This window comes from Sporothrix brasiliensis (genome assembly GCF_000820605.1).
Source record: "Sporothrix brasiliensis 5110 chromosome Unknown Cont18, whole genome shotgun sequence".
In the NCBI taxonomy this organism is placed as follows: domain Eukaryota; kingdom Fungi; phylum Ascomycota; class Sordariomycetes; order Ophiostomatales; family Ophiostomataceae; genus Sporothrix; species Sporothrix brasiliensis.
The window spans coordinates 3,422,065-3,439,075 of record NW_024467137.1 but is presented as its reverse complement, the minus strand read 5'-3'; the positions used below and the strand labels follow the sequence as shown (position 1 = coordinate 3,439,075).

Below are 17,011 nucleotides of genomic sequence, written 5' to 3'. Positions count from 1 at the left end.
CAAAAATAAGCAAAATAGGTGGGTGTAGGAGGGAAGCGTGCGAGGGAGTGCGAAGAGACGCCGGCAGACGCCGGTCTCCCCTGGGGAGCTTTTCATGTGAAAGACAAAAGCCGAAAGTCAAACAGGCCGGCGGGCGTTTGTTTACACGCGCGAGTGCGAGTACGGCTCGTAGGCCAGATCCGAGCGACCACCCTGCGGGTACCGCGGGGCGCCGTACTGCGGAGCGTAGGCGTTGGCATTGTTGTACATGCCACCGTTGCTGGGGTCGTTGAGCGGCTGGTACGACGAGCTCGGCGGGATGGACTTGTCGTCCAGGTGGCGCGGGCCGTAGCGGTCGCGACGGCTCTCGGGGCTGCAGCAGCAGACCGTGAACATCCAGAAGAAGGAGGCCGCGATGGCGGCGGCGGCCGAGATCCAGACGGCAACTAGGAAACGACTGTTGGCCGAGGCATCGACGCCGTACTTGTTGGCCTCGGCCTTGATCGCGGCGACGACGACAATGGACATGGCGGTCGCCAGGCCGGCAGCGCCGACGACGGCGACGACCGTGATGCTGGCGATGAGGAAGGTCACGCAGGCAACACCGCGGCTGCAGGCCGTGAAGAGACCAAAGATAATCTCCAGTGCCAGAGCGCCAAAGGCGATGATAAAGACGACCTGGGTCCATTTCGCGAGGGTGCCAAACACCTTGATGGCGTTGGTGATGTCCTTGGGGATCTTCAGGTCGGTGCCCGTGGAGCTGATGAGGCTGGTGACGGAGTTCTCCGAGTTGTTGAGCGTCTTCTCGGCCCAGTTGAACTCGGGCTTGGAGCAGGTGCGCGTGCCGTTCTGCTCCTTGACACAGTAGTTCCACAGGCCAATGTCGTACAGGTTGCCGAGGGCCAGGTCGGCAGCGGTGATGTTGCCCGACGGCACGCCGCCGGCCGTGGCCTTCTCACTGGCACCATCCGTCGTGCCCGAGGTGGCGCTGTTGGCATCGGATTTGCCGCTGTCGGTCAGCAGGCTGGGGTCGTGGAAGCCAACCGAAGCACGGGCGACCGAGGCGTCGTGGAAGCCGACTGGCGCGGGCGCGGCAGCACGAGCAAGGGGGGCGGCAACAATGGGGACGGCAGCACGGGTGTCCAGAGCAGCGCCGTTCGACACCGCACGACTCAGAATGTTTACCGCATCGGCGGGGCTGACAGACAGCGCAGTGGTGTTCACCTCGAACATGTACAGGTTCTTGTCGGCGACACCGGCAAGAGCGGCCACGAGCAGGGCCGCGATGCTGATGACAGCCAGCACAAAAGGCAGGGCCACGCAGACGACACGTCCACAAGACACCATTTTGGCGGTTCGGGGATGTCGGTTGTGTTGGCGATGAGACGACAAGGCGGAGGACGAGCCCACGGCTTTTTTCAGCGGGCGCGGCGGAAGAGGCGGGCTAAAGGTGCGCGCGAAAGAAGCGAGCCTCGAGGTATAGGACGGTGGCGATGTGGAGCGGCTGGTGATGTCCTTATCCTTATCCTGTGGAGGCGGAAGTGGTGAAAATGGGGGTCTCCGGTGGTTGTGGACGCTGTAGTGGGCGGGTTTGGGAGGAGCCGGCGGTGGAAACGAAGCGAGTGGATCGGCGCCGCTGTTGACTGCAAAATGAGGTCGAAGTCGAGATCGCGGAGGAAGAAAGGGTAAGGGTGGTGAGGCGGCGGCGTGTTGGGTGGGCGAGTGCGAGGGCGGCGATGAGTCGTGAGAAGACTCGGAGGAGACAGACGACTCGGACTGGCTGGACACCTGGCGACTGACGGGACTCACAGAAACGAAAGTGGGCGAAGAAGAAACGGCGGGAAGATGACGAGGAGCAAAAGCAGGCGATGGGCGAGAGCGTCGGGGAGGGGGCTGCTCATAAATACGGGAAGAAGGGGAGGTGAGACCGAAGGAAGTGGCAGGGGGCGCGGCCTGGCGAGCCTGGTTCGCCTGAGTCGCACCTGCTGTGCGCGGCGTGGAAAATGTGGGAGCCTGAGACCGCGCGAGGAGCAGGGAATCGGCCTTGTCGAGGAAAGCGGACCTGGCTTGGTGTTGATGGTGGTCGCGGTGGTGGTGGCGGTGATTCGAGTGCTGTTCCTGCCCGTTTAGCTGGCTGGGCAGGCTCTGAAGACCAGTGGCGTGGCGCAGGGCGTGGCCGCCAGTTGGTGGATCTGCACAGGAGCGATCGCCCGACATGGCCTAGCGTATGTGTTGCTCAGCCCCTGCTTGGCTCTGGAGAAGGAAGGAGTAGCTGCGTGCGGGACAGGAAACAGCAACACAGGAGACCAGTGAAGGAACGTAGGGACTAGGGGTGCTTCAGGGGTCTTGCGTGCAAAATGGACTGTGTGCGGGTTGATTTCGACTTTGGGTGCTTTGGCTTCGCCGTGCACAGCGCGTTCGTGCAGGGTATTGTAATTTCAATTTGGCAGCGCGGGTGGTCGCGAGGCGCATTTTTGGTGCGAAACTATCCAAGGGGTTTGAAGGAGCAGGTCGCATCCGTCGTATCTTACGGACGATGGCTCTCATGGCAGACTCTCTCTCGACAAGCAGACAGAACAGTGTGTTTTTGTCCTTCACTGGGAGCAGCGAGTTTGGAGACACAAAACAAACAAAACAAAGAAAGCTGTCGATGAAGTTGTTGATGCTGGCAACGCTCAGCAAAGGTCGACAAAGTCGACGATTATACAGCGAATATATCTTACAGCGTTGGTGCAGCAGCCGGGCGTCGCCAGGGCATCTTGACGGATGCCACTTCTGGGCGAATTTGGAGCATCATGCAGTGTAATTGCGCGGGTTCGAAGCTGACGGTTCGTGGACCCGTCATCCTGTCATGGACACTAGAGCCAACAAATCAGCCCAGGCCAGGCACAGGGGGTACTTTACGTGGTTGAAACAGCTCTAAGATATCTTACATGTGCATGTACCAAATACAAGTCTACGAATTACCAACCTGTCCGAAGTATTTCGTATTAACTCGGCCCTGGCCAGGCCTGGCCTGATCTAGCTCTGCCAACGATGGGTTAGTGTGTCAAGAAACTTGTGAGGTGTGCATTGCGAGAGCTAAACATATGCATTCCGCACGAGGGCTGAAAGTACTCCGCACAACCATACGTCGTACTCGTCCGTATCTCGCGTTGGCGCTGCCCTCAATTGGGTAATTACAGGCCCAAGGAAGGGAAATAGCTGTCGAAGAAAATATACGGCGGGTACGGCTTGCACGTCCAGGATGTCAGCCAGAAGAGAGAAAAAAAGGAGGAGATCGATCAACAGCTTCCCTCAAGAAAAAAAAGTGCTGACAGGGAACGCAGCCAATCTCCTTCGACAGGCGTTGGGGCCAGGCCAGGGTCCCGGCACGGTGTCATTTGGATTTCCTTCCTTCTTCCTCCTTCCTCCTTCCTTCTTCCTTTCTCCGTTGTCGCTTGTTGCTGTCCTCGTTTGCGCTGGATTGCGCCGTGAACCAGCAGAAAGCAACCAGCAATATCATCCAGCATAAACAAACATTTCAGTTGGTTCACCCAGCGTCAAGCATCTCCCAGCCTGGCCAGTTCCAAGACGCATTGCGTCACCCCTGACGACAAACAAATAGGCTGTTGCCACCAGAACACGGGAAAATCTGAGGCAGCTTGCGAGCAGCGCCACTAGGGAAAGACACGACTTGACGCGTGGATAGTTGGCTCGGCTGGCCTTGTAGAATATGTACGTATCTTTTGCCAAGTTAAAAGGTGAAGCACAAAAAGAAAAGGAAAAAGAAAAGAGGAACCTGCTCGTCTGCCGAGAATCGACACGTAAGATCTGCCTCTTCTACCTCCCTTCGCCGGCGGTGGAGGTTGCGCGATAAAGAAACAAACGACAAGAACGAAATGCGGTTTAGGTCAAGGGTCCATGAGCGTCGTCGCCGGTCGTGTCTTCAATGCTCTTGACAGTCGCAAAATGAAGCAGACAAAGTCACAATACGGAGTAGGAACGTCGTAATAGGGCGTCGGAAACAGAGGGCAGAGTGGGAAAGAGGCTCAGCGTATTGCGTCGTTCCTTTCGCATGGACACAGTACTGTGGGGCAACCGTTTGGTGAGCCACAAAAAAGCTGGAAACCACGTCAGTGGTGAAACAAACCGCTGCAGGACTCGCTCTGCTCCTAGCGACTGGCAAAAAAGAAACAAAAAATAGAAACGTGGCGCGCGCAGCACCCACCCATGCGAGCCTTATTCGGCGTGGCTGGGGATTTCCCGCTTTTCCTCTTCGCCTTTTCGCCGGGCTGCACTTGTTCTAGCGGGGCTGCTCGCCGCTCCTAATTTTAGAAACAGGCGAAGCCACAGGGAATACAGTGGGATGGAAGGGGGAAGGATGTCCTTATGTCAGCTACGTAGTCTGGCAGTCCCTCCGTTGCTCTTCTCCACTTTTTTGGCCTGAGCAGTCGAAGTGCAAGCTTTCTCTACTCTCTTTTCTTGCGCTCCATCAAATACGTCGTTTGCCAACAACTGCCCATTCGATCGTGGGAGCCATTGTCGTTCAGGCTTGCCCCGCGCGAGACAGTTCTCGGTGCAGACGACCAAACCAATCAATGCGGCGCACAACGTCTCGCACTAACCCCGGGCAACGATACGGGTTATGCAGTCTGCACGATGCCACTTTGAATGACGTTGTCCCGGCAAGGCGGATTGAGACTTTACTTCTTTGAGAACAGTCACAGGTTGGTCGTCGGCGACAAGAATAGAAACACTGCGGAGAATCTGCCAGCGGAAGTGGAAGCAAACGTTTAAAAAGCAGTCGAGCCTCGCCCCTCTTAGTTACGCTGTGAAGTCGCCTCGTAGTATGTTGTACAGGCAGTGCAATACTCGTATGTGGCCTGGTCTCCGGGTTAACGTTATCACGTCTTGGTAGTGCTCTGTGCCGGCAGGGAGGCACAACCTTTGAGAACAACACGACATAGCAACTCGTGGCGTGATGATGCGATAAAAGGCTTTGTAGGTCTGGGGCACAACTTTCACCCGTCCAAGTGCATACTCATATTCGTCCCGCATCTGACTCTTAGGGACGTTGCTTACTCTTCAAGACATCCGACGTACGGCGGCAGCAGCTGCATACTCCTCACACTCACAAGCCGTTGCCGGTCCTCTTCTCGTTGCACAGCAGCCATGGCAGGAATAACGGGCCAGGCCTCCCCTCTCCCTCCCCCTGTGCATGTAGATCCCACATATTGCAAACTCACGGTCCATCCCTCGCCGCATCGTTACGACGTACTACGCTTATTGTTCATATCTCGAGAGTAATTGTGTCCCGTTGTACGTTGACGTGCATTATCGTGCTGTAGGCTTGGCCCTGGCCCTCCTGTTTCTAGTCTCTGGGTCTCTTCTCGTCTCGGCAGCTTGCACTGCCAAGCTCCAGCCGGGAAGAAGGTGTGGTGATACGAAAACACACAGTGAAGCTTGGCCTGTGGTGTTGCGTCGACAGGAAATGCTTGTCTGCTTCTCGTGCCAGTGCTGCCATGGATTTCGGCATGTGTCCTGTCATGAGTGAACGAAATGGTTTCTCCTCGTCTGGAATAACACCATCGCCAGCAGCGCCTCTACAAGTAAACTGTCGTCCTTTTATGAACCTCCGGACGACCTTTCAATAAGCAGCATCCATGGCGTGCGGTCAGAGGTTTGTGAGGCTTCCGGGAGTGTAGACGGTCTCGAACAAACTGACGCTGAGAGTGCAGAGGCACCGGAACGCTTCAACATGGTTGTGCACTCTTGGCGTCGTGTTTGAGCGCCACAAACGGCTTCTTCTGTTTTTTGACGTGTGGCCAGAGTGTCGTCTGTGGTTGGGTGACGCTGTGTTCCGGACAAGAGCGTACAGGATCAGGCCGCGGTCCGCGGAGCTTGGCACAGAGCCCCGATTTGTAACATCGCTGGTGGCAGCACGGCGTCCACCCTTTGCCTGGCAATTCGTCCATCGGCGAGTTGATGCGCGCTCCACTTGGGGGCCAGGACAGGGTCCCGGGCAGGCACGGGGCCAGGCTGGCGTCCGGCGCGTTTCTGCGAATCGTGGTTTCCCACACACAGACAAGATCCAGCCAACGGCCCTTCCTTGGACTATCGCAACGCACCTTCCTGCAGTGACGAAAGCGGGAGAGAAAAGGCGCAAGAAAATAGGAAGCAGGTAAAAAAAAGCGCCCAAAGAGGCAAGCACAGTCTCGTCCTTATGTCGGTGAAGGGACAACAGAGCACGTGTGGCATGATGCCCAATGGGCAAGAGCAAGACACCTGCAGCCTGCATCCCCCATCGTCCCTGCCCCGGTCGGTGACAAACTCTGCCTCTCACGGGACCAGCTTTTTGTCGTTGTCTGTGGTCGTTTCCCCCCCTTTTCTGTCTTCTGCATCCAAGTCCTGCATCTTCTCTGCTTCCCCTTGCTTTTCTCTGCTCATCGACCCCCCCTTAATGCAGCCCCAATTGCTGCATCCCACGTACTGCGTCTCCCACATACGTTGGAGTCTCACCACCTACAGCCTTGCACCCCCAACGGCAGCGATTTGCGGGGGTTCGCAGCGGTCGCTTTTCTCCGCAGTTCGGTCCCTTCTCGCATTGTTTTGACGTCTTCTTGTCTCGGACCCTTTTTGTTTCTCGAATTTCGTTGTTCTCCCTTCTTCTTTCAATCTCGTTTTCGGCAGGCTTCGTAGTTTCGACCTACCGTCGTCTCAAGCTCCATTCATCAATCCAAATCCCCTATCTTCCTTCACTCTTTGTCAAATCGGGAGACAGCACGGAAGACTCTGGAACGCCGAGGAACATTGGCGGCCTGTCAGGCTCTTTTCCAGCCTCGAATTCAAGCTCACGCAAGCCTTGTCAAGCTCAAAACCTTGTTTCCGGCTCGTCTTAAACGCGCGCCGTCCTCACTGCCCACGATCGATATCTCGCCCAGTACAGCTTGGCCGCTCCGCGGCGTTCGCCTTTAGCTTGATACACCTGCCATCACCTTGCAAAGCCAAAGCACCCCTGCTCCTTCAGCGACGGTGCCGTGTTTGTTCTCGACCAGTCTTTGATGGCCACGGCCAGACCATTTGAGCTCCATCCAGCTTGACCCCCAGCCAGCCTATCTCCAACCTGTCCACTCACACGCCGTTTTCCAGCCAAGGACCGCACACCCACCATTGTGCTCACTACCTACTTTGCGTCGCCAAGGAGCCTCTTTTCTTGGGTTATCATCCTCCTGCCCGTGGCGCTGCATCTCATGAGACTTGTGTGCCGGCCAGCACGCTTGTCAACGCTGCCTTTGTCAGTTTAGCTCGTCCTAGATTTTCTTTCTTTTTTTGGAATCAGATCCTCGAACCTGCATTCATCCTATATTACTGTCGAGTTGCCCTCGATCAAGTCAGTACGAAGTACACACCGCCTGCACTCGGCCCCGGTCCGCGGTCCCCGCAAGTACTCCCGGATCGACATCACCAAGTGCACGCGAAAACACCTCCGCAGCGCCAAGCCACGGTGTTGCAGGAAATAGATACGTCTTGCTCCGTACAAAAAGACACCCGCGCCTCCCCACGGCCCATCTTCTATCACCAGCCCAGTGTCGGCATACTCATCGCTCCTCTGACACGACGCGCTCTCAATCTCTCGCAGCCTTGACCTGGTCTGTCCTCTGTCATCAATAACGACCAACAATACAAACAGCTCATCGCCGGCGCTGGTTGGCCGCGGTCGTCTCGGACAACAAACGTGGCCAAATACGGACCGAAGAAAGAAAAGATACAAGGCGCCGATACAATCTGACCTAAGATAGCGACGAAACTAGAGATACGCCGTACTCCTACGCCAAGCCGTGCCCAGACCTCCTCCTCTTCCGACGGCGTGGCTACCCGCCTTGAAGGCCGTCATCTCTCAGGTCGGTAACGCTCCCCATCCACCCCTTACTCGCCGCACCTTTGACCAAGTGCGACTGTCTTTAATCTTGTGTCTTTCTCGTGCGTTCGTCTGCCTTCTTCTGTTTGTGCGCTTTTCTACTCCTCTCTTCTCCTCTTTATTCCTCCCCCGTCGCTCTACATCCTCGGTTTTCTCCAATCTTCGCCGTCTTCACTCTCTTCGCGACCATCAATCTGCACCACCCTCGTTCGTCTTACTTTTCGCCTTCCATTTGTGGGCTCACCGTCAGACGTCCTGCACATAGCGTAAAGCCTCTGCCTGCTACACGACGGCAATACGCTCTTAACATCATTCCTTCGGACCCGTGTCGGCCGGCCATTGCTCAGACCGAAACCTCCGACACCGACGACCGATGTAGCTTAAGAGTCGCAAGGCCCGCTTTTCACTGCGCTACTAGGATTACCCAGCGCGCGTCTTCGTTGCGCCTGTCCCGGATTCCCTGCCAGTGCATGTGCCCAAAGTCCTGCGTCAGAGCGACAAAAAATACATCACAAAAGAGAGAGAAAAACTCCGTCACATACTACCTCACATCCTCCCATCGCACAACCCAGCGAAACAGGCCCCTTGCATCACCTTTTCACCTTTTTGAGTCCTGTGTCTTTGACTCGTTCCTGGAACTGGAAACTCCATCGCGGGCTCAGTCTCAGATACAATTCGAGCCTTATGCCCCATTCCCCTCTCTCCCTCCGTTAACGCCCCACGCCCTCGGCGCCGCTCCCCTCTAAATCCGACTCGGTGGCAAAATCTGGAACTTTTGCTGACTTAGAAGAATCTCGACCACTCTTCTTTTGCATCTCAGCTGCTTTGACCCTTTCACCCCTCACATCCTCGTTTTTTCGAGCTTGCTTATCCAATTGCATCGCTCTCTCTATCCCCGACGACACATCACGACCTATCGCTCGTACATTTCCACGGCGCATCCAGATCTTCTGCTCAGACACAGATCCAACCTGCGACATCCTCCTCAGCGTCGACGAGTCACCTGCTGAACGTAGTCACCAGCCAGAAACCTACCCTGCCAGTTTCTTCATCCTCCACCCACAACGCCCGTCGCTCGTTTTTCTAAATCGCGCTCTTCAACCTCGTCACCGCTGTTGTTTGTCGTTTTATTCGTATTTCTCGACTTTCTCGTCTTCGCCGCTTCGCTGCTTCGAGCGAATACGCATATTTTTTTTCAGCCGCCGTCTTAGCCGACCCTTTCCCCAGTCGTCCACCACGGCATCCTTATCGCCACCCCATCCTCTCGCAACCCGCCTCATAGCGCTGGTACTCTTTTCTCACCTGTTACATCCCCCATAGTATTACGACCGACTCTTACGCCGGAAAGAGGGCAACAAAGTCCGCAAAGCTGATTAGGTGGCTTTGCGTCCCGTTTGCTCTCTCTCGCCCCTTCTCGATCGTTTTTGAGGGTTACTGCCGGCCCTCCTATCTAGGACATTCTCCTATACCAGACCAGAGCAGGTGTTCAACGACAGACCGTTCTCGCTCCATCTTTCCATCTCGCCTCTTTCTTCCCCTCCTCCTCCGGCAACATGGGAAACCAGGGTTCGAAGGAAAGCGGCGGGGCGTCCTCCAAGTCGTCCGGGCCCGATGGCCTGCAGTCGTACCCTTCGTTCAGCCGATCCGATACGAAAGACTCCACCCGGTCGTTCAAGTCGCTTCGATCTAAGATTCCCGGGGGCGGCAAAAACGACAGCCCACGGTCCTCCACCATCCTCAGTAACACCGATGCGTCCGTCGAGAGATCTGATGCAAGCTCCATCAAATCCAACCGAGCCAGCCGGTCATCCCTACCACCACTCGCGCGGCTAAATCGCAGTGACTCAGCTTCGTCTCCGACATCTGTTTCGTCGTCCATCGACTCAGCGCACGTCAAACCCTCCTCGTCGTTTAACGAGCTCCAACCACCGCCGTCTCCCATCCAATCTGCATCCATGAAGGCCGGAAAGCACAATGTGAGCGCCGCCCAGGCCAACGGCGAAGTCGGCCATGTTTCCGAATCGCCGCCCGCCGACGCTGCGCCGGATCCGAGCACCCAAGCTGAGCAACCGGGCCAATCCATCCTGGTCCGTCGTGACAGCAGCACCAGCTCTGTCGTCATACCCACGCTTACGGGAGCTACGGGCAGCCCAGGCACCGAGGAAGCAGGCGTCGCCATGAGCGAGATCAAGGATATGGACCTGGACGACTACATCAAACGCCTGCTCGATGCTGCCTATGCTGGAAAGGTCACGAAGAGCGTGTGCCTCAAGAATGCCGAGATCGTGGCCATTTGCCATCGCGCACGCGAGACGTTCTTGTCTCAGCCTACACTGCTCGAGCTGGATGCGCCCGTCAAGATCGTTGGTGACGTGCACGGTCAATACACCGACCTTATCCGAATGTTTGAGATGTGCGGCTTCCCCCCGTCGTCCAACTTCCTGTTCCTGGGCGACTATGTCGACCGCGGAAAGCAGTCTCTCGAGACCATTTTGCTTCTCATGTGCTACAAGCTCAAGTTCCCCGAGAACTTCTTCCTTTTGCGCGGCAACCACGAATGCGCCAACGTCACCCGCGTGTACGGTTTCTACGACGAGTGCAAGCGGAGGTGCAACGTCAAGATTTGGAAGACGTTTGTCGACACCTTCAACACCCTGCCAGTGGCCGCCATTGTTGCCGGCAAGATCTTCTGTGTCCACGGAGGCCTATCACCGGCACTGGACCATATGGACGACATTCGCAACATTGCCCGCCCCACCGATGTGCCTGACTATGGCCTCTTGAACGACCTCTTGTGGTCCGATCCTGCGGATATGGAACAAGAGTGGGACTCCAACGAGCGAGGCGTTAGCTACTGCTTCAACAAGAAGGTCATTATGGACTTCTTAGTGAAGCACGATTTCGACCTGGTTTGTCGAGCACACATGGTGGTAGAAGATGGTTACGAGTTCTTCAGTGACCGTGTTTTGGTGACCGTGTTCAGCGCGCCCAACTACTGCGGCGAGTTTGACAACTGGGGTGCTGTCATGTCCGTCTCATCAGAGCTGCTGTGCAGTTTTGAACTACTCAAACCTCTCGATTCCAACGGGCTGAAGAACCACATCAAAAAGCAACGCAACAGTCGCAAGAACTTTATCAACTCTCCGGTAAGACTAACACCTACCCTGCCGCCTGTCTTTAACCCCGCCCTTCGGATTTCACTGTGCAATTTACTAACTTGTGATACTCAATAGCCTGCCAACTTTAACCCGCAAAGTGTGTAATCCCTGTAAACAAATGGTGCACGACAAGACCAAAGTTACACGATATGCGCCCAAACGCACACAAGGAGCTCATGGCCATGCGCCTGAAACGGCCTGTGGTTCCACTGAACACAACAATTCGACACGTTGGCGACGTGACTGCACAACGTAGCATCTTTTCGCGCTACTACACAACATCATACAACGTGATCGATGGCAAATACGCAGCGACATATGCTTATTCTACCCACGGGCTACTCTCACACTCGGTGGCCACTGCATGACCACCAGCAGACAAGGGGCGGACGAAAGAAGAATGTGGTCTCTGTAAAATGGACTACATCTGCAGCATCTAGCCTTGTCTTTATCAGCAAGTGGCTAGACATGAAAGCCGTGCCGAGATGCACGGTTTCTAGACATGACAAGGCCGACGAAATGGCAAACCCAGAGAGCAACTGCAGATCTGATTCGTTATAAAATTTCAGCGACTGTTCTTCTGCAGTCTCTTTCTCGATTCTAACCAACCCACCTAATATGGTGCTGCTGTCTTATGCTCTCCGGGTCGAATGGAGGCGGAGCGGCTCTTTTTGGCATTGGGCATTGTGTAGGAGTCTTGTGTGGCTTTGAGTCCTTGCACACCCGCTTGCCCTTGGCATTCGCTTTCTCTTCATGCGCTCTCTCCCTTGATATATTTCCACCACCGGCGTCTCTGTTCTCATGATGGGGTCGCTTACGACCACAACGAATCGTGTACTTTCTTTGCTTTATTGTTTCGGGTTTTTGTGCTCTTTTCTCGTGCATGGGTAATATTCGGGCGTTATCGTTGTGTTGTGACTGTTACATTGTGTCTCAATGCTTTTTGTCTCTTCCTCCTCGGCTTTTCCTGCTTTTCGTTTACTTATATGACTGGTGTACGATGTTTGTTTGTCTAGTTGTTCTTGAAAACTGTAGGCAGCTTGGGAACAAGAGGGTGCACGTTCAGACGTCCCGGTCAAACTAGATTTTTTTACACTGTCCATTTTCTCGTTTTCGTTCATGCGTTCCTTGCGTTCTTTACTATTGCCAATCGTTTACTTTGTGATTTCCATAATTCTGCCGTTGACAATGGTCTAGAAGGACACCGAACCATGTGACTTAAAATATCCCATCTTTTAGGTGAAATTCACAATAAAAAACTGTGCTTTTTAGCTGCTGGGCTGGGTGCAAGCGACTGGCTTTCTTAGTTTACTTGATTTCGGTCCTTTGTCTTGTTTTTTAGCTGTGTAATGGAAAATATAACTATGCAAGGAAGTTAACGTACATTGTGTGATGAGTTGTACCTATTATAAAGTGATATCAATGTTGATACAGTTTATTTTATTGTAACATACTATAATTTGTGTACCTGTATACATAATTGTATTATCTAAACTATGCGGTCAATGACGATAATTGATATTTGTTGAACATGGTAGATTAATATTTCGAATAAGGTAATCGGCGACAGTTTTACTTAGCAACCCCACTAGATTGTTCTTCTTGCAACGGCATTTGAATAGCATGATAAATTCATATGGAGTATATAGAGGTATGTATAAGGGTGGTCTTGAAATATAAATAACGAAGTGAAGAAAATACGCTGCGAAGAAAGAGAGCTTAGAGGCTGGCAACTGACGACATGGGAAAATTCAAGAGCATAGAACTGTCAACGCTTTACAAAACACAGGAAAGGAATGGTCGAGAGGCAGATAAGACCGTATCTCCATCGTGGCGTCGTTTTCTCTCTCTCCTTTGCCAAAGTTACAAATCCGATAAAAAGAAGAGAGGTCCACCGGCGAGCTTATAAAATGACACAATAGAAATCCGCCTAGGAAAAACGAAATTGACGAAATGGGAGGAGAAAGGGGATATCTCGCATTGCTGGAAGGTGTGTATAATAGACTGGATTTGTAAGGGAGGGGGAGAAAAAACGGAGATAGGTAAGCTTGAGGAGAAAGTAATACCCGCAGTGATGTGCAGTTGTATTATTGATTTTAGGGCTGCCCCAGTGTTACCACTAGACAGAGATGCTCGAGTTCTTGCGACTGTCGGCTTCTTCAAGCGGAAAGCTGAACACCAACCGGAAGAGGTCTCGTAAAAAGCCGTACTGGTTGGAGCGCAGGGTCATCCAACCGACGCTCTTGGCCGCATCCGAGGCAGTAACGCGACGGCCCCGAGCTGGTAGGCTGTTTGTTGTCCGGAACGAGTTGTCGGCAAGCACAAGACTCTTGTAGCTCTGTAGGAGCGTCGCATGTGCAGGAAGACTGCCAAAGGAGCCGGTGGGCAGGTTCTTGACAAAGGACTGGAGCGACTTCGTGCCGCCCGCACCGTCGGAAAGGGCGGAGTCGCGGTTAAAGCCGATGTTCATTGCGGCTTTCAGAATCAGCATCTTGATGCGTACAATGTTGATGTCTTCCGCCGACGTTGCCGTCGTCGCTGTGCTGCTGGTCTTGTTACTGCCCTGCGAGTAGCCGGACAGGTTAGACGCGCTGCTCGGCCACCGGGGTCCGTTGCCGTTGGTTGAACCGTGCCCGCGCCCGCTGGTACCACCCACGGATCCGCTGTCACCGTTCGTTCCAAGAACCATGATGTTTGGCATGACTGGGCTAGAGCTCTGCGGAGAGATGGGCGTGTCTTCAAACTCGGTGACTGGTGTCTCCGGAACTGGTGGCGGATGGCTCTGCCGCGATTTCCGAGTCGAGGTCATGGAAGCAACAGAGTTGGGCCGGTCTTGAAGGCCCGGGTAGCTGTCACGCTTTGAGAGCGACGAGACGCGGGTTGTTCCCGAGTGTACACTGCCAGTATCCGAGGCATATGACTGTTGGAACGTAATCTGGCTGGGGCGTGGTGTTCCACGGTCTGGGCGAATCTGGGTCCATCCTTCGCGGAAGATGTCGCAGAGCTCCCAGCAGGCCTGAACGGCTGAGCCGAGCAGCTCTTCGTCTGGTGCTTTCCCATCGCGGGAGTTTTGCCGTAAGCTGAACAGCATTTCAGCCAAAGACCAGCATGCACGGAGAAGAGAGTCGGTCTCTTCGGCAAGTTCGCTGCGCTGCTTCATGAGGCGGTGGCAGAGCGTGATGTAGAAATCCAGGGTACGTTCCTTGAACGGTTCGGGCAGGCTCCGAGAGTCCTGAGCACTGTAAAGGCTGCAGAGGGAGAATTAGTAAAAAGAAAACCAAAGGTATATCAAACAGAATGGTAATGAGCTCATGTATCTGCTTACTGGTTGTTCAGTTCAAAACTGACTCGCAAGATCGAGTCACCGATCTCGTCTTGCCTTTGCCGGACATCGAACAAAGCCTGACAGAAATCCCGACACAGGTCCAGATTTATACGGACACTGAAGCCATCCGAGGCCTCGTCGCGGCTCTGGTAGAGTCGCTGACACAATTTCCAGCAGCATTTCCATGCCATTTCGTGTGCGTCGGGGGTTCCGGAGCTGTTGAATACCCGTTCACGATGGATAGAGCTGAGGTTGGCGAGTGTGTTGCACAGCGTCCAGCACTCTTCAAGGGCCGCTCGGAGAGCGCCAATTTCGCCTTCTCCTTCAACGTCGAGGTGCGGGCTGGTCACGTAGTCATCGTACCGTCGTTCATCTTGATTTTCGGTCTCACGATGCTCTGGAATGTCTGAGACGAAGGGAGCGAATATTAGCAAACAAACGGTTTCTAAATCAAAATGTTGGCACAACAAGTGCCTGCTTACCCTCAAGGCCGCCAACACTCGAGGCACGCATCCTCGCAACGTCGCTGAGGACATCGTCCAAGTTTTGGGCCTGTGGTGTGGCCGTTTCAATGCTATACCGGACCGGCTTGACGTCTGTCGAAATTGGCGGAGGACCACCGTGGTAGGGCTATTTTAAAAGGCAACCTGGTAAGTAGTTTGGCAAGAATTGCGAGGCACCTGGGAAAGGAAACGACATACTTGACCATTACTGCCATTGGGCGCAGAACTCATTATTCCAAGAGCTCTCACGTCGTTCAGTGACTGCGGCTCAGGCGTGGAGTTTCCAACCTAATTTATGTCAGCTCCAGTACGAAACCGAGTTTGTACCGAGGAACGCCAGCATACCCATGAGTGGAAACTTTCGGGGGCATGAATAACAGAGACTGCTTCTTCGCTAGAGGCGTGTCGTGCGTGACTGGGTAGATTCGTTTTCAACATCTTCAATTGCTATTAGGAAAGTTAGTTACAACTGTGCTTGAAAACTGACCCCTCAGCTGGTGGGAGAGTATTCTCTGACCTGTGTTTGGAAACGAGCCGGCTCATCCCCGGGCTCTGCAGGCTCGTCGTCTTCGATCTCTGTTGTTTCGGTGCCGTTTGACGTGACGGGAGAAGGTCCGACGATGTCGCTCGTCGGACTCATAACCTGGGACTGGAAAGCGCGAAGCACAGAGTTGGGGCGCGTGGGGACGGACTCGGAGCTCGTCATCGATGAAGTGGTTCTGTTGTTTTTTGTTAGTTCAACGTCATATAACATTGGGCGGGCAAGCACCAAAAGCAAAACAATTGGTTGGAACTGGCCCATCATGCGACGTACACTGGCATGAATTTTGAGCTCGAATTTGTAGATTCAGGAGACGTCGCGGCTATGTCCGACTGTCCGGCGATGGAAGACAAGCTTCCTGTCGACGTTCTCACGGGAGCTTCGAGAGCCATGGTCACAGATTATATATATGATTTCTGAGAGCGGAGTATCTGGTGATGTGCAAGACAAAGACGTGCAGGGCGACGTGGTGCGTCCGGTATCAGCATAAAGCTTTGCCGCCACGTCGTACAGTTGCCGCAAGCTTCAAGCCACTCTGCCTTGCGCTTGTTGTCGGGGCCCGATCTCTTGGCCAGCCAGGCGTATCGGGGCAAGTGAAGGTGTTTTTGTAGTATGAAGGCACCTGGGCAGTGCAGTACAGGAAGACGGAGAAGCTGCCCTCTGGGCGCAACAAGAATAAAAAAAAGCGTTGGCCAGCGACGACAAGTGGGCGTTAACAATCGTCGAGCGCAAGTTGAGAAGTAGAGTAAAGAGGACGAAATCATGAAAGAAGATGACAGGTCGTGCCAGAAGCGCGCAAGAGGACCAACGTCTGCCTTGCAGGTCTTTTTGCGTAACGCCGGCCTGGGGAAGGGAAGATGGACATTCAGGACCGATGGGAAGGACAGGTCGAGAGAGGAAGACAGCAAATATGGTTGGGTCGAAGAAGGCGGTCGCAGAGAGCTTCTTAAGGCGCAGGCGGTCTCGACAAGCAGGTTGCACGGTGGGTCAGGCCATGCGAAGGATGGAAAGGGTATGTGGGAGTGACCCTAGAGACCGGGAAAAGAGAAAAGGAGAAACAAGAGAGAGATGGGAGTGTTGTCGCTCAGATGAGTGCGCTCCAACGAGACGGAAAGTAGGTGGGGAATGGCACAGAGAACCAATGGCGCAAGTGACAGGGTAGAGAGGCGCGCAACGAACGAGAGAGAGAGAGGGAAATACCAAGGGAGTAAAGAGAGGCCGATTGCAACGTTGGCGTTGGGCTTCACAACAGATGGAAAGGAAACGAGGAGAAAATGAACAAGGGTAAGGAGGAGAGAAGGAAGGACGAAGTCGGTACAAAGTGCAGAAACCGAGAAAGAAAATAAAGTTTTGGTCGTGAATAAGTGAGATAGGAGCAGCAGCATCAAAGGAAGCGGGATGTAGGAAGCGGTCGTTTTGCCCGATCGGCTGGTGCAACTGCCTGGCAAAGCCACTTCGCAGACGGTTTTCCTTTTCCCCTTGTTACTTTGGTCCGTATAGGTTCAAGTAGCACCACAGAGCTGCACAGTTTCCTTCTGTGGCAGTTTTGTTCGCAGCGAGCTGGTTTGCTATTTCATGACCAGAAAGCTGCTGGTGAGACTGATG

At 54.1% G+C, this 17,011-nt stretch overlaps 4 protein-coding genes across 4 annotated transcripts; 2 read left to right on the top strand and 2 right to left on the bottom strand.

Annotated features, from left to right (window-relative positions):
* Positions 1–141: 141 nt before the first annotated feature.
* On the bottom strand, positions 142–2,196 carry SPBR_01451 (uncharacterized protein; the record flags this gene model as incomplete). Its single annotated transcript, XM_040759762.1, has 2 exons — positions 142–1,622; positions 1,962–2,196. The coding sequence occupies 2 exons, from the start codon at positions 2,194–2,196 to the stop codon at positions 142–144; spliced, it is 1,716 nt and encodes a 571-aa protein (XP_040619908.1).
* Positions 2,197–9,432: 7,236 nt separating this feature from the next.
* On the top strand, positions 9,433–11,142 carry SPBR_01567 (protein phosphatase; the record flags this gene model as incomplete). The annotated part of the gene is made up of 2 exons (XM_040759877.1): positions 9,433–11,025; positions 11,113–11,142. The coding sequence occupies 2 exons, from the start codon at positions 9,433–9,435 to the stop codon at positions 11,140–11,142; spliced, it is 1,623 nt and encodes a 540-aa protein (XP_040619907.1).
* Positions 11,143–11,186: 44 nt separating this feature from the next.
* On the top strand, positions 11,187–11,405 carry SPBR_09102 (uncharacterized protein; the record flags this gene model as incomplete). The annotated part of the gene is made up of 1 exon (XM_040767228.1): positions 11,187–11,405. One exon carries the CDS (start codon positions 11,187–11,189, stop codon positions 11,403–11,405), a length of 219 nt encoding a protein of 72 aa, XP_040619906.1.
* A 1,751-nt stretch (positions 11,406–13,156) lies between these two features.
* SPBR_01383 (uncharacterized protein) lies at positions 13,157–15,571 on the bottom strand (the record flags this gene model as incomplete). The annotated part of the gene is made up of 5 exons (XM_040759694.1): positions 13,157–14,285; positions 14,363–14,768; positions 14,845–14,992; positions 15,064–15,153; positions 15,383–15,571. The coding sequence occupies 5 exons, from the start codon at positions 15,569–15,571 to the stop codon at positions 13,157–13,159; spliced, it is 1,962 nt and encodes a 653-aa protein (XP_040619905.1).
* Positions 15,572–17,011: the final 1,440 nt, after the last annotated feature.